This window comes from Peromyscus eremicus, chromosome 14 (assembly GCF_949786415.1).
Source record: "Peromyscus eremicus chromosome 14, PerEre_H2_v1, whole genome shotgun sequence".
NCBI classification, from domain to species: Eukaryota; Metazoa; Chordata; class Mammalia; order Rodentia; family Cricetidae; genus Peromyscus; species Peromyscus eremicus.
In genome coordinates this window covers 47,027,098-47,039,518 of record NC_081430.1, presented here as the reverse complement: position 1 = coordinate 47,039,518, position 12,421 = coordinate 47,027,098, and the positions used below count along the sequence as shown (strand labels likewise).

Below are 12,421 nucleotides of genomic sequence, written 5' to 3'. Positions count from 1 at the left end.
AAGGGGGGGTCAAAACTTAGCTCTTTGAGGCTGGTGAAAAGGGAGACACACACACACACACACACACACACACACACACATACACACACACACACACACACACATACACACACACACACACACACACACACACACACACACACACACACCTCCAACATGCCAGGATCTCACTTAGGGTGCTGATGAATGGCAAGCCTTCAGCAGGTCAGAGAAACTGAAGAGGAGGTGCAGAGATGAACTACCGGACAGACAGACACATGAGGACTTTTCTGAGGGCCAAAGCTTAGTTCTTCATTTATTATTATTCTTCATTTATCATTCTTTCTGTTGCTTGTTCTACTCTATTCTTCTACCTTGATGTCTTCCTTCTAACTTCTCTTCTACATCCTTCCTGGTGTTTTCCTTCTCTTATCCTTCTTTTTTTTTCCCCTTACAGCTTATGTACCCCAGCAAAATCTCTCAAGCAGTATAAAAATTACAATGTGGTTACAATCTACTTTTCAAATGAATGATTACAAGAATACAGTTTTTTTAAAAAAAAAAAACCAGCATGTTTTCCATATCTCTTACGTGATTAAACACTTTACATATTACAGATGAAAAACAAGTTGTCCCAAGAACCCACATACATTCATGTCCAGGCAACTTGTTATAGATTAACAGAGTGCAAGTAAGCAAGGTATTTTTCTCAGCCAGTTCTTTTACTGGCAGGCTACATTTTGTGGTTACAAAGAAAAGATCAATTATTTTATTATTTATCTCAAAGGTAATTTTATTTAAAAAACTTAAAAGAATCACAAATCTTTTATAACTTTTTTAATCTAAACGTTTTTAAAATCTAAATTTTTATAAATCTAAACTTTCAAATACAAAAAGGAACCAGTCAGCTCTATTTTAAATCCTCAGGGTGCAAACCCACCCACTCATCAACAGTTTTTTATATCAGGAAACTGAGGGCAGAAATGGGCACAAGGAATTAACCATCATCCCATCCTATCAAGAAAAGTACTTCAGCCAGCTACAGCCAGGCTATCATTGTTCTTGTTTCTTGACCTCAATGAGTCCCTCACTCAACTATTAAAGGTATGCCTTTAAATTGTTTTCCAAGATTTTTACCTCAAAGCCATTAACAAAAACATCTTAACCTAACCTTAAGTCATTATTTAAAGCTTTGTTTTAGCTATGATGCACACTGAAACCCATGACGCATCTCCCAATATTAAGATTGAAAGAACTTGAGCTAACTTAGCTTCTGGGACTCAATTGTTTCTCTTAATCATTAACCTAAGCCACAATCTATACAGCTCTGCAAGAGAAACTAGTGTTACATTTCCTTGTTCTTATTTTTTACCCTCTACGGTCCCTGTTTTATCAGGGGTGGGGGCAACACTCTAAACAACACAGCTTAAGAGGAAATCATCTTCATGATAATTTCCACAGGTAAAAATGCCCCAGAGAACAGGATATTTCCATGAGATAATCACACTACACTGAGGTCAGTAGGGATCTCCCCACACCCTTTCACACCATGCCAGATACCAGAAAAGAATAGCATCCACAAACCCATAAAGGCACAGCAGTAGCAAGAGACATTCTGGGTCTGAAGCCCTTGGGGCCTTGCCTATCTGAGATTCACCCATCAGTGCTTTGCTTCCTGGTGCTTCCAGGGCCAATCCCCTGAAGTCAATTGCCACCTGCTGCTCCTTTGACATGGCCACTGGCAGGATGCGGTCCAAGACTGAATACAAAGGGAAAAGGAGAAAGCCAGCTGAGCACTGGCATTGTCCTTTCTCTGCTTCTTTTTTAGTGCCACAGACCAAATAACTCCTGCCACATGCCTTCTCTGCTGTAGTGGATTGTGTTCCCCTGAACCCTGAACCAAAACAAACCTCCTTCCCTTAAGTTGTTCTGGTTAATATTTGGTTACAGCACAGAGAGAAGTGACTAATACAGTTGTACAGATGTTTGAGTGGACTAAGAGCACTTTTTTGTCAGCTTATTGGAAATTTAATTTTCTTAAATGCTAGAAATAATAAGACACAGTAAAGTGAAAAGTAAAGTTTAGATGAGAGGCTAGATGAACATCTCAGTGGTATGTGAGCACTTAATATGCACCAGACCCTGGATCCATAATCTCTAGTACCTCAAAAGTGAAAAGCTAAACTAAGTTTACAATATCTATAAGATAGGACCAATATAGAATTGAGTGGGTGTGGTAGTTTGAAAGAAAATGGCCCCCAAAAGAGAGTGGCACTATTAGGAGGTATGGTCTTGTTGGAGGAAGTGTGTCACTGTGGAAGTGGGCTTTGAGGTCTCATATACGCTCAAGATACTGCCCAGTGTGTCAGTTCACTTCCTGTTGCCTGCTGATCAAGACGTTGGACTCTCAAGCTACATGCCGCCATGTCCCACCATGATGATAATGGACTGAACCTCTGAACTGTAAGCCAGGCAATTAAATATTTTCCTTTATAAGCGTAGCCCATGGTCCTGGTATCTCTTCAGAGCGATAAAAATCCTAATTAATACAGTGGGGAAAGATCAACAACAGGCCATTGCAGACAGTGTTTGAAAAGGAACAGCAAACAACTAAAGGAAACAGAAGCCCCTAACACAAAGCAAAAGCTCGGTGTTTGTTATTCCACCAACAGGAGTGAGATTCCTCCAGTGCAAACAGAAGCTCCAATTCAGACTCACAGGGTTCTGTTCACTGAAGGACTTTGTGATCCCTCTGTCTTATTTGTCCATCTATCCCTTGAGAACATACGTGTGACTATGCGGGTGAAGGGCAGATAGGAAAACAAGAAGGTCGGAGGGAAAAAATGAGAGGCCTAGGGAGTGGGGAAGACAGAGAAGGGGGCTAGTTATGTGGGTGGAAAATGGGACTGAAAACAGCCAAGGCCTGAAAGGGTGTGAGACAGAGAACATGTTCTTTCCACAGCCTGTTCCTGGCAGTCTCAGCACCCACCAAGATGCTACACACACTCTACAGGGGGATATGTAGAATTAAATTAAATAAATTACAAGATAACGTGTTAGATGCTGTAATCATGGACACATTTCAGATAATGTAGGTGGAGGGGAGACGGGTAAAGCAGAAGACATGGGAAATAAGAAGGGAGTCTGAGAAAGGGGAGATTTGTCTGGAACTTGTAAATGACAATGATTCATGAACTACGTCCAACATCATTTCGCCACCCATTCCACTGGACAGATTCCTCCCAAATGCCTTCCAGATGATCAACAATCCTTTCAGAGAAATACGAAATAACTGAATACCACATGCAAATATCTCGAGGACAAAAGTGGTCAGAATCAAAATGAAGTTGCATATGTCAAGGTATAGTGAAAAATCAGTCAGGGAGAGGGGAATCTCAGAGTATATACCTCTGAACAAGAACAGTCACAAAAGACTGCCAGAACTACAGCCTCAAACAATGGCCACTAAAATCTTATACAGAAGATTTCTATCCCCAAAACTATCCATTCAACACTGGACTGATACCACATTTGTTACTGATCTTTGAATGCCCTTGTTATTAATTCTGTGACCAAGGATTATGGTTTTAAAATAACTAATGCAATATTCCTCATTTGCCTTTACCCTGTCCCATGGTTTCAATGCCACATGCGTTCCCCACTGTAGCAGCCCTTGCTAATTCCCTAATAAATATTCTATTTCTCCGAAGAGTCCTTTCTTTGTGTGATGTTAGCCATATAGAAACAAGAGCTAATATTTTTGGTCATTAACCACATACTAGTGAAAACCTTCACAAAGCTCTTGGGCATCTAGGTATGCCACTACAAATGTGGTCAAGGTGTGCAGGCAGTATCTGAACCTAGACACCCTGAGCCAAGAGCATTCACTACGCTGACTATGTGAGACAATATCAAGAGAGGAAAACAGACTGTCATAGGATATGGAAAGACCAAGAGCAGGCATGTCTCATTTGAAGGCCCATTAGGAGCACAACAATGAAAGAAAAGAATTTTTTCATTTTAATTAAATATTTTAAAGTTAGAGCAATACTTTAATTTTAAAAAAAACACTGCAGCCTTTGACTTGGAGTCTATCTAAATTACATTTTTTTGTGTGATTAAATTAATTCCTCTATATATTTTGGAAATTAGTCCTCAGGTGTGGGGTTGGTGAAGAATTTTTCCCATTCTATAGGCTGCAGCTTTGTCCTACTGACAGTGTCCTTTGCCTTACAGAAGCTTTTCTGTCTCCTGAAGTCCCATTTATTAATTGTCAATCTTGGTGCCTGCACTAATGGTGTTCTACTCAGGAACTTGTCTCCCATGCCAATGTGTCCAAGGCTATTTCCCACTTTCCCTTCAGTGTATCTGGATTTATGTTGATGTCTTTGATCCACTTGGACTTCAGTTTTGTGCAGAGTGATAGATATGGATCTGTTTGTAGCCTTCTACATGCTGACATTCAGTTATGCCAGCACCATTTGTTGAAGATGCTTTTTTTTTTCCACTGTATAATTTTGGCTTCTTTGTCAAAAATCAGGTCAAGAAACTAGACATAAACAAATAATCCAATTAGAAAATGGGGTACAGATCTAAACAGAGAATTCTCAACAGAAGAATCTCAAATGGCCGAGAAACAAATAAATGTTCACATCCTTAGCCATCAGGAAAATGCAAATTAAAACGACTCTAAGATTCCATTTTACACCTGTTAGAATGGCTAAGATCAAAAACACAAGTGACAGCTCATGTTGGAGAGGATGCAGAGCAAGGAGAACACTCCTCCATTGCTTGTAGGAGTACAAACTGGTACAGCCACTTTAGAAATCGGTGTGGCAGTTTCTCAGAAAACTGGAAATCAATCTACCACAAGACCCAGCCATACCACTCTTGGGCATATACCCAAAGAATGCTCAATCATACCACAAGGACACTTGCTCAACTATGTTCATAACAGCTTTATTTGTAATAGCCAGAACCTGGAAACAACATAGATGCCCCTCAACCGAAGAATGGATAAAGAAAATATGGTACATTTATATAATGGAGTATTACTCAGTTGTTAAAAACAATGACATCATGAAATTTGAAGGCAAATGGAGAGAACTAGAAAAGAATCATCCTTAGTGAGGTAACCCAGACCCAGAAAGACAAACATGATTGGTGCCTAGCCCAATTATCATCAGAGAGGCTTCATCTGACAACTGATGGAAACAGATGCAGAGACCCAAAGACAAACATTGGGCTGAGCACAGGGAATCCTGATGAAGACAGGGAGGAAGGATTGTACAAACCAGAGGGGTCAAGGGCATCACACGAAAACCCACAGAAGGAACTAACCTGGGCTCATAGAATTTCAGAGACTGAACTGACAACCAGGGAGCCTGAATGGGACTGACCTAGGCCCTCGGCATTTATGTGACAGTTGTATACTTGGTCTTCTTATGAGACTCCTAACAGTGGGAGCAGGGGCTGTCTTTGACTCTTTTGCTGGATTTTGGGACCCTATTTCTTATATTGGGTTGTCTTGTCCAGCCTTAATACAAGGGGAGGTGCATAGTCTTACGGCAACTTGATTTGCTGTGTTTTGTTTATATCCATGGAGGGCCTGCTCTTTCTGAGTAGAAATGGAGGAGGAGAGGAAGGGGGCCGTGGAGACTGGGAGGAGAGGAGGGAGGGGAAACTGCAGTCAGGATGTTAAATAAATTTGAAAAATAAAAATGAAAAATTAATCCTCTAGATAGGGAACCACTAGTTAGATTCCCTTCGTCTAGTGAATTATTCCTCTGGGTATCAACACAGATAGACGGGTGGAAGACAGCAGGCCTTGCTCTAGAGTCAGAGGCCCTGGACTCGATCCTAAGACATGACTCAGGTGTGGAATCTTGAACAAACAGGTCACGCAACCTTTACTATTTACCTCTATTTATTATTTACCTTTATTTTCACCTCTCAGGTAAAATGATAATGCTCCTTTCTGGGATAGTTTTAGGATTAATCATAAGACCCTGACCTTTTTTGGAGCTCTCTCACTCTGAGATGTAAAGTCACCAAAAGATACACCTAACACACAAGCACCAAATATCTCCTGGTCTCTTTTTCAGAAACCAGCACTGGCTCCAGGTTCTAAAGATCAGACTAAAACTCTCCTCCATGCCCCCTTCAAAGCAGCTAAGAGGACACAGAAAGTGGGGAGCTACTGTCTAGATCCAGGAGTGCTCTTCGGAGTAAACTTCAACTCCAGCAGTTTGCCTCTGTGATAGATTAAAGTGATGGTCAATTTGACAGGATCACCTTGGAGACAAAAACCTCTGGACATGTCTATCAGGCTTTTCCAGATTAGGTAAATTGAGGTAAGAAGACCCATCCTAACTATGGTTGGCATTGCTCCATGGGCTGGGGTCCTGAGATGTACACAATGTTGACAATGAGCATTTGCTACTTTGAGCTTTCTCACAAAAGAAGCAATGTGATTAGTTAGCCTCCTGCTCCGGCCGCCATGCTCTCTGCACCACGGTGGACTGCATCCCCTAAAACTGTAAGCCAGGATAAACATTTCCTCCTTTAAATCACTTCTGGTCAGGTATTTTGTTCACAGCAACTAGAAAAGTACCTAACACAGCCTCCTTCCTTCCTCCCTGGGGGATGTGTCTCTTAAGCTGTTGTTATTACTTCAGGGAACTGAATCTCCAGGTATTTCTGAACACAACTTCCTAATTATCACCAACACTTACTCCAGCTAATGAGCCTACCCAGATCTGAAACTGCAGCATTGTTAATTCAGAATTTAGTAAGAGCAGGAAGGAGAGGCCCGGGAGGCCATGAAGATGGGTGGGTTTCAAAAGGTTAAGACTTGGTCAAGTGACCAAGCAGCTATGCAACAATGCAATCTGTATGATCTGGGAGGACAGAAATCCAGGCAACAAAGTGCCTGACACGTACAGAGAGAACCAAAGGATGAAGCCTCCATGGCCCCAAACAGGAAGCAAATTAGGTAATTGGACATAAAGACATATTTGGCTGGGGGGTGGTTCTTTCATCAAATCATTGTACTACTCACACGCTCTCTGAAGACAACTTGTTCCCTACCTTCCCTCTTCAAATTGTTTGCCTTCCTCTCTGTAACATCTTTCATTGTAAGTGGAGACTTGGGGCAGGAGGGGAGAAAGCCAAGTAGAAAACCCTCTTCTCTCCTTCTAACACACACCAAATATTCCCCCCTTCAGAAGCCTACTCTGTTCATGAATACATCGTGTCTTCTTTAAAAACCCACTGCCTGTAAAAGTTCCATGTTGTATGAAACGTGTCCTTACAGAGGAGCTACATATTCAGCACTGTTTAGAAAGCCATTAATCTGACATATGGAATGCAAAGTATAGTAATCCGATTAGGCCCCTAATCAGGATGACCAGCATGAGCCTGGGAAGCCAGCCCTCCCTCTAGGTCACACTGCTCTATGGAGGGTGGCTTTGTAAGTCCTCCTTTAACATCTAATCACTTCTCACCACATTTCTAGTCACAAGTGAAAAAAAAAAAAAAAAGACAGTGCTTCGCTCTGTAATTGATCATCTTTTTTTCTAATGGGAGGAAACTATGATAAATGAACCCGATATCTCTCTATCTTTATTCTTAATAGATCCAACTTTAATACCCTCCAAGCTTGGGAGCCTGCCTTCTGTCTCTCACTGTTAATCATACCGTGTCTGGGAAAAGAACTCACACGCCATGTTCTTCAAGAATGCTTCTCCATTATCAAACACCACATATCTTATATTTACCCTACTCTTGGCCCCTCTGAAGCCTAATACAACTAGAAACATGCTGTTCCTGGTATGGATACTTCTGTGGGCAGCCTAAGTACCCTGACTTTTGGCTAGAACTAAAAATAAATAAAATCTAATGTCCTATTACAGAATGCAAGGCACTAAGGATTTTTGATGACACTATTTCACAATCTCTTAAAAGGGAAATAAAAACAGCTGAAAGGATGTAACTCAGTGGTAGAGCATTTGCCTGACACACACAAGGTTCTAGGCTCGATCCCTAGTACTAAGAAAGGAAAAAAAAATGAGGCAGATGAAATAGTCTTAGAGACAGGCTTCATCCAATAGGTCCACATATGAAGACCAAAATGTTCTCTTGAAGTTCTCTGGCCCAGCTTACAAGAGTAACAAATAGCAAATCACTTTAGCAAAGTTCTCTTATTTATCTGGAAAAAAATTCAAAAAAAAAAAAAAAACAAGATAAAAAAATATTATTTTTAAAAACAAAAGTTCTTACCTGTATTTGAGGAGAGAGAAAGGGAGGTGACAAAAAGAACCAACTGGCATACAAAAGAAACATTTCTATTTCTTTGTCCCACTATGTGTCCCAGGCACTGCTCCCAAGAAACTCATTCACACTAAAATTAGTTTGGTAGCCCAGGAATGGCAATTTAAATAAATTGAAAGGATTTTGAAATGAGGAAGTTCAAGAAATGCTAGTGTTTTGTCAGCCTGACACAAGCTAGAGTCATTTAAGAAGAGGAAACCACAAGAGAGAGTGTGGCTTGTGGGCAAACCTGTGGGTCATTTTCCCTTTGGGGGGATCAGGGGAGGAGATTTATGATTGATGTGAGAGGGCCTAGATCTCTGTGAGCACTGCTAACTCTGGACAGGTGGTTCTAGGGAGGTCTAAGAAAGGAGGCTGAAAGAGTCATGAGGAGGAGCAAGCCAGTAAACAGCGATCTCCATGCTCTCTGCTTCAGTTCCTGCCTCCATGTTCCTGCCTTGAGTTCTTGCCCTGGCTTCCCTTCACGGTAGACCACAAATGTGAGCCAAAGAAACCCTTTCCTCCCCAGGTTGCTTTTGGTCACAGTGCTTTATCATAGCAATAGTCACCCTAAGACATATTTACCCAAACTGAATATAACCCTTGCTCATATCAATAAATAAGAAAGAACAACTCTTCCACGGTATAAAGAATTATGTATCACATCATGTAGTCTTGTCACAGATCCTCAGGAAATAGAGTGATGAAACAAGCTAGAACCTAATAAGATCTCTTTCCATGATGATCTTAACCATGCTAATCACTCTGCAGTACCAACAGCAGCGTTCCCAGAGGGATTCTGGGTCTGTTTTCTTTATCATCATCATCAAAACCACACATTCACAAAACAATCTCAGAAATAAGTCTTACTCTTCCAAGAGGACCGGAGGTAAGACATAATGAGATCACTACAAGAGGCCATACTAAGACCTATTTATCTTGTTTAGCTGAAAATATGAGACTGTAAACAAAGCACTTAATTTGTTTCCTCCTTTTTCCTGGAAAAAAAATCTTTCTTAACCATAATAAAAGCACCACTTTTCTGGCTATTCGTTTTCCAAAACAGTATCTTCACCAAATAATGGAGGAAATTTGTCCTCCTGTGTCCCCTCTGGGTCAAATAAGTTTTATTATTGGGCTCAATCAGAATTAGAACTTTTTCCTTCAGGATGTATCAGAGCTTTTAATCCAAGCACATAGATGTGTCAAAATCCTACACCAGCTAAAATTTGGAGATGGAGAGAAGGCACATGAGAAAAATATATTGGGAAAAGTTCAGAAGTTGTTTTGAAAAGTTTAGTGGCAGCCTAACGGGCTGGCTAGCTTTGTAACTTTTGGACACATTTCTGTGTCCTGAATCTGTAAGATGGGGAAAAATAATACCAACCCCTAAAGTAGTTGAGGATGAAATGAGATAGCACAACAAAATCCTCAGAACCAAATCTGTTATTTTTGTTACCTATTTTACAAGGTTATTTTAAGCATTAGAAGGATATTTACTTTATAGAACTTATGTCTGGGAAGTCATAAGTAGTCTATAAAAGGTCAGTGAAATGAACACAGAGTACTGATCACAAAATCTAGCACAAATAAAATTTCAACTCACAGGTGTAGTACTGAATGCCACTATGGCCTCAAGATTATAGGGTCTTACCCATTAATAAGAACATTTTTGCTAGCAGTATCTCCTCCAGATAATAAAAAATACATTTGCTCTAGGGGCAAAAAAAATCAGTATTCAAGTAAGTTTCTAAACTGGTAAATAAAATTGGGCAAAACCAGGTTTATTTTCTTCTGAATTATTCAGGGCCTTTTGGGCACATCTTGAGTCTCTAAGAAGGGAGTCTACATCTCTCACTGGCATTTAATGAGGAAACTTCCAGTGAGCAACTCTTGGGAATCATGTTTTGTGGAAACCACCCCAACTCAATGGAAACAACATGTAAAGTTCTTGAGAACCACTGTGCCCGGAACAATGTCTGGTACATCAAAAGTTCTTAACAAACTTCCCTCGGAAACAAAGGTAAGATCGTATACTGTCTTGTTTCCAAACATGCTGGATTGTTCCTGGAAATGTCTTTAGCAGCATTTGTAGAACAAACGCACCAAGCAATGCTCTTGGAAAAATACTTGTTTACAGATGCACAGTCCTTTAATGAGCATGAGTAACAAGAAGAGAAGCTAGCTGAGCATCACCACTGAGATGGGCTGATCAGCAGGTCACGTGCAATGACTAGGTTACCTCCATCCATTTGCTCAGAGAATGCAGAGCCTAGTAACAACCTTCACACTCAAGCCCTTGCTTTTCTCACTCCCCACATTTCCCTCTTTTCCTAACAACTCCAATGCAATGCCACTAGAGGAAAGATGGGGGAATCAAAACTGTACAGGGACAGTGCATGTACTTGAAGCACTGCCAAATTGCCACAGTTCTACTCTTAATCTCCCATTTTTCTTCTTCTCTCTTCCAGGAGCTACTTGCTCAATGGCATCGGACCTCTCCCAATCATTATTACCCTTTTCATTAATTACTGTACAACATTACTGTGTTATGTTGTTCTTACATAGCTCACCAGGCTGGCCTTGAACTCTCTACTCAGCTGAGGATGGCTGTAAACTACTGACCCTCTTGCCTCTACCTCCCGAGAGCAGGGAGTACAGGAGTGCACCCTCATGCTGGACTGTTAAATTTCCTTTTAATCAACACTATCATTTCCTTTATCTTTCCCTCTTACAAGTATAGTTTCTCTTGCCCAGGTAGCTTCTTTAAAAATAAATATATCCTATATATCCTGTATCTTGTCTCAAGTTGAACTCATGACTCAGAAACAACAGCTCTTTGACACTTGGACAGATATCTAAGGATGAGGTAGGAAGAGTGCATGCTTCATCTGAACCAAAAGATAGCTGTGTTTAAAGGGGGCAGCGTCTCAGATCTTTGTTCACATGTATTTTTCCTTTTTAGAAATCAACGAAGTCAAGAGTCTGAGCAGTGATTGACGAATGAATTATCAAAGCTCCCCACAAATTTAACCGAGTCTCTTTAAATGTAACTCATTTTGGAAAGGGGATGCTGTAGTTTACAGCAGGAGCTGTCAAGGCACAGAACTCAGGATCCCCGGGGGATGCAAAGGCCAGGGACCCGCCATCCAGGACTCCACAGAGTCTTGCTCCGGGTGCCTCTGCGGTCCACACAGGCAACTTCGCCTAGGGCCCTCCTCCCAGGCCTCCCCTAGGAGACAGAGGGATCCCCCAGAGCCCACGGCCATAGCAAGAGAATCCACAGACTGCCTGGGGCCAGCAGGTACCTGGTCATAAGGGGACTTCTCCAGCATCTGCGTGCATAGATCGGCGCAGAGCTGGAACTTCCTGCGTCTAAAATAGCTCCAGGCCCGGAGCAGAGGCTCCATCTCCGAGCCCATGGTGGCCCGGGACAAAGCTCCAGCGACCCGGGGTCCAGGGCCCAGAGCCCAGCCCAGGGAGGGCGGGGTGCGGGAGCAGCGAGCCGGAAGCGTCGGGTTCTGCCAGGCAACGCGCAGCGGCGGGGCCTGGCCTAAGAGGTGTCCACAGCGCGCCTGAAAACAGGGCAAAGAAAAGCTGCCGTGCGCCGACCTCAGCCAGAGAGTTTGCACAGAATTGACTACAAAAATGTGCGCTTTTAAAGACAACAGATTTCATCAATTTTGAAAAGCCACCGTTCTTAAAAAACAAACAACAACAACAAAAAAAAACCAGGAGTGACTTAGACACCGTGGCTGGGGGCCTCCGTGCGTACACGAGATGCAGTTGCCTAGCAACCACCTCGCTGCTTGCCCAGTAAGCGCAAAAAGCCACCTAAATTGACTCGGGTTGTGTCCCTGTCCCAGTCCCCGCTTTCACTCATTCCTACTGCTCTCATATTTCTGACTGTAGAAACATTAATGCGGGAACAGCTTCTCCTCTATCCTAAATAAAAACAAAAACGAAAAACAAAACAACCCCCCTCCCCCACGGTATTTTTCCGTCTAACCCCACCTCAGTGTTCAGATTGCAGGGGATCTGAGAGATTGCTTGGTCCATTCATTTATAGATGAAAAACTGAGATAGGCACCAAAAAGAGAAATTATTTGACTAAAGTTTCCCGGAATTAGGG

The 12,421-nt window shown here is 41.8% G+C and overlaps 1 protein-coding gene and 1 long non-coding RNA gene across 2 annotated transcripts in view; one reads left to right on the top strand and one right to left on the bottom strand.

Annotated features, from left to right (window-relative positions):
- The window catches only part of Ttc8 (tetratricopeptide repeat domain 8), a 64,612-nt gene extending 52,800 nt beyond the window's left edge, over nucleotides 1–11,812 (bottom strand). The window contains exon 1 of the mRNA XM_059279584.1: nucleotides 11,598–11,812. Coding sequence (XP_059135567.1) covers nucleotides 11,598–11,711 — 114 coding nt within the window. The 5' untranslated portion in view covers nucleotides 11,712–11,812. The remainder of the gene's footprint in view (nucleotides 1–11,597) is intronic.
- LOC131924319 (uncharacterized) lies at nucleotides 6,902–12,230 on the top strand. Its single transcript, XR_009382852.1, has 3 exons — nucleotides 6,902–6,973; nucleotides 10,097–10,312; nucleotides 11,255–12,230. It is a non-coding gene; the product is annotated as an uncharacterized LOC131924319 (long non-coding RNA).
- Nucleotides 12,231–12,421: the final 191 nt, after the last annotated feature.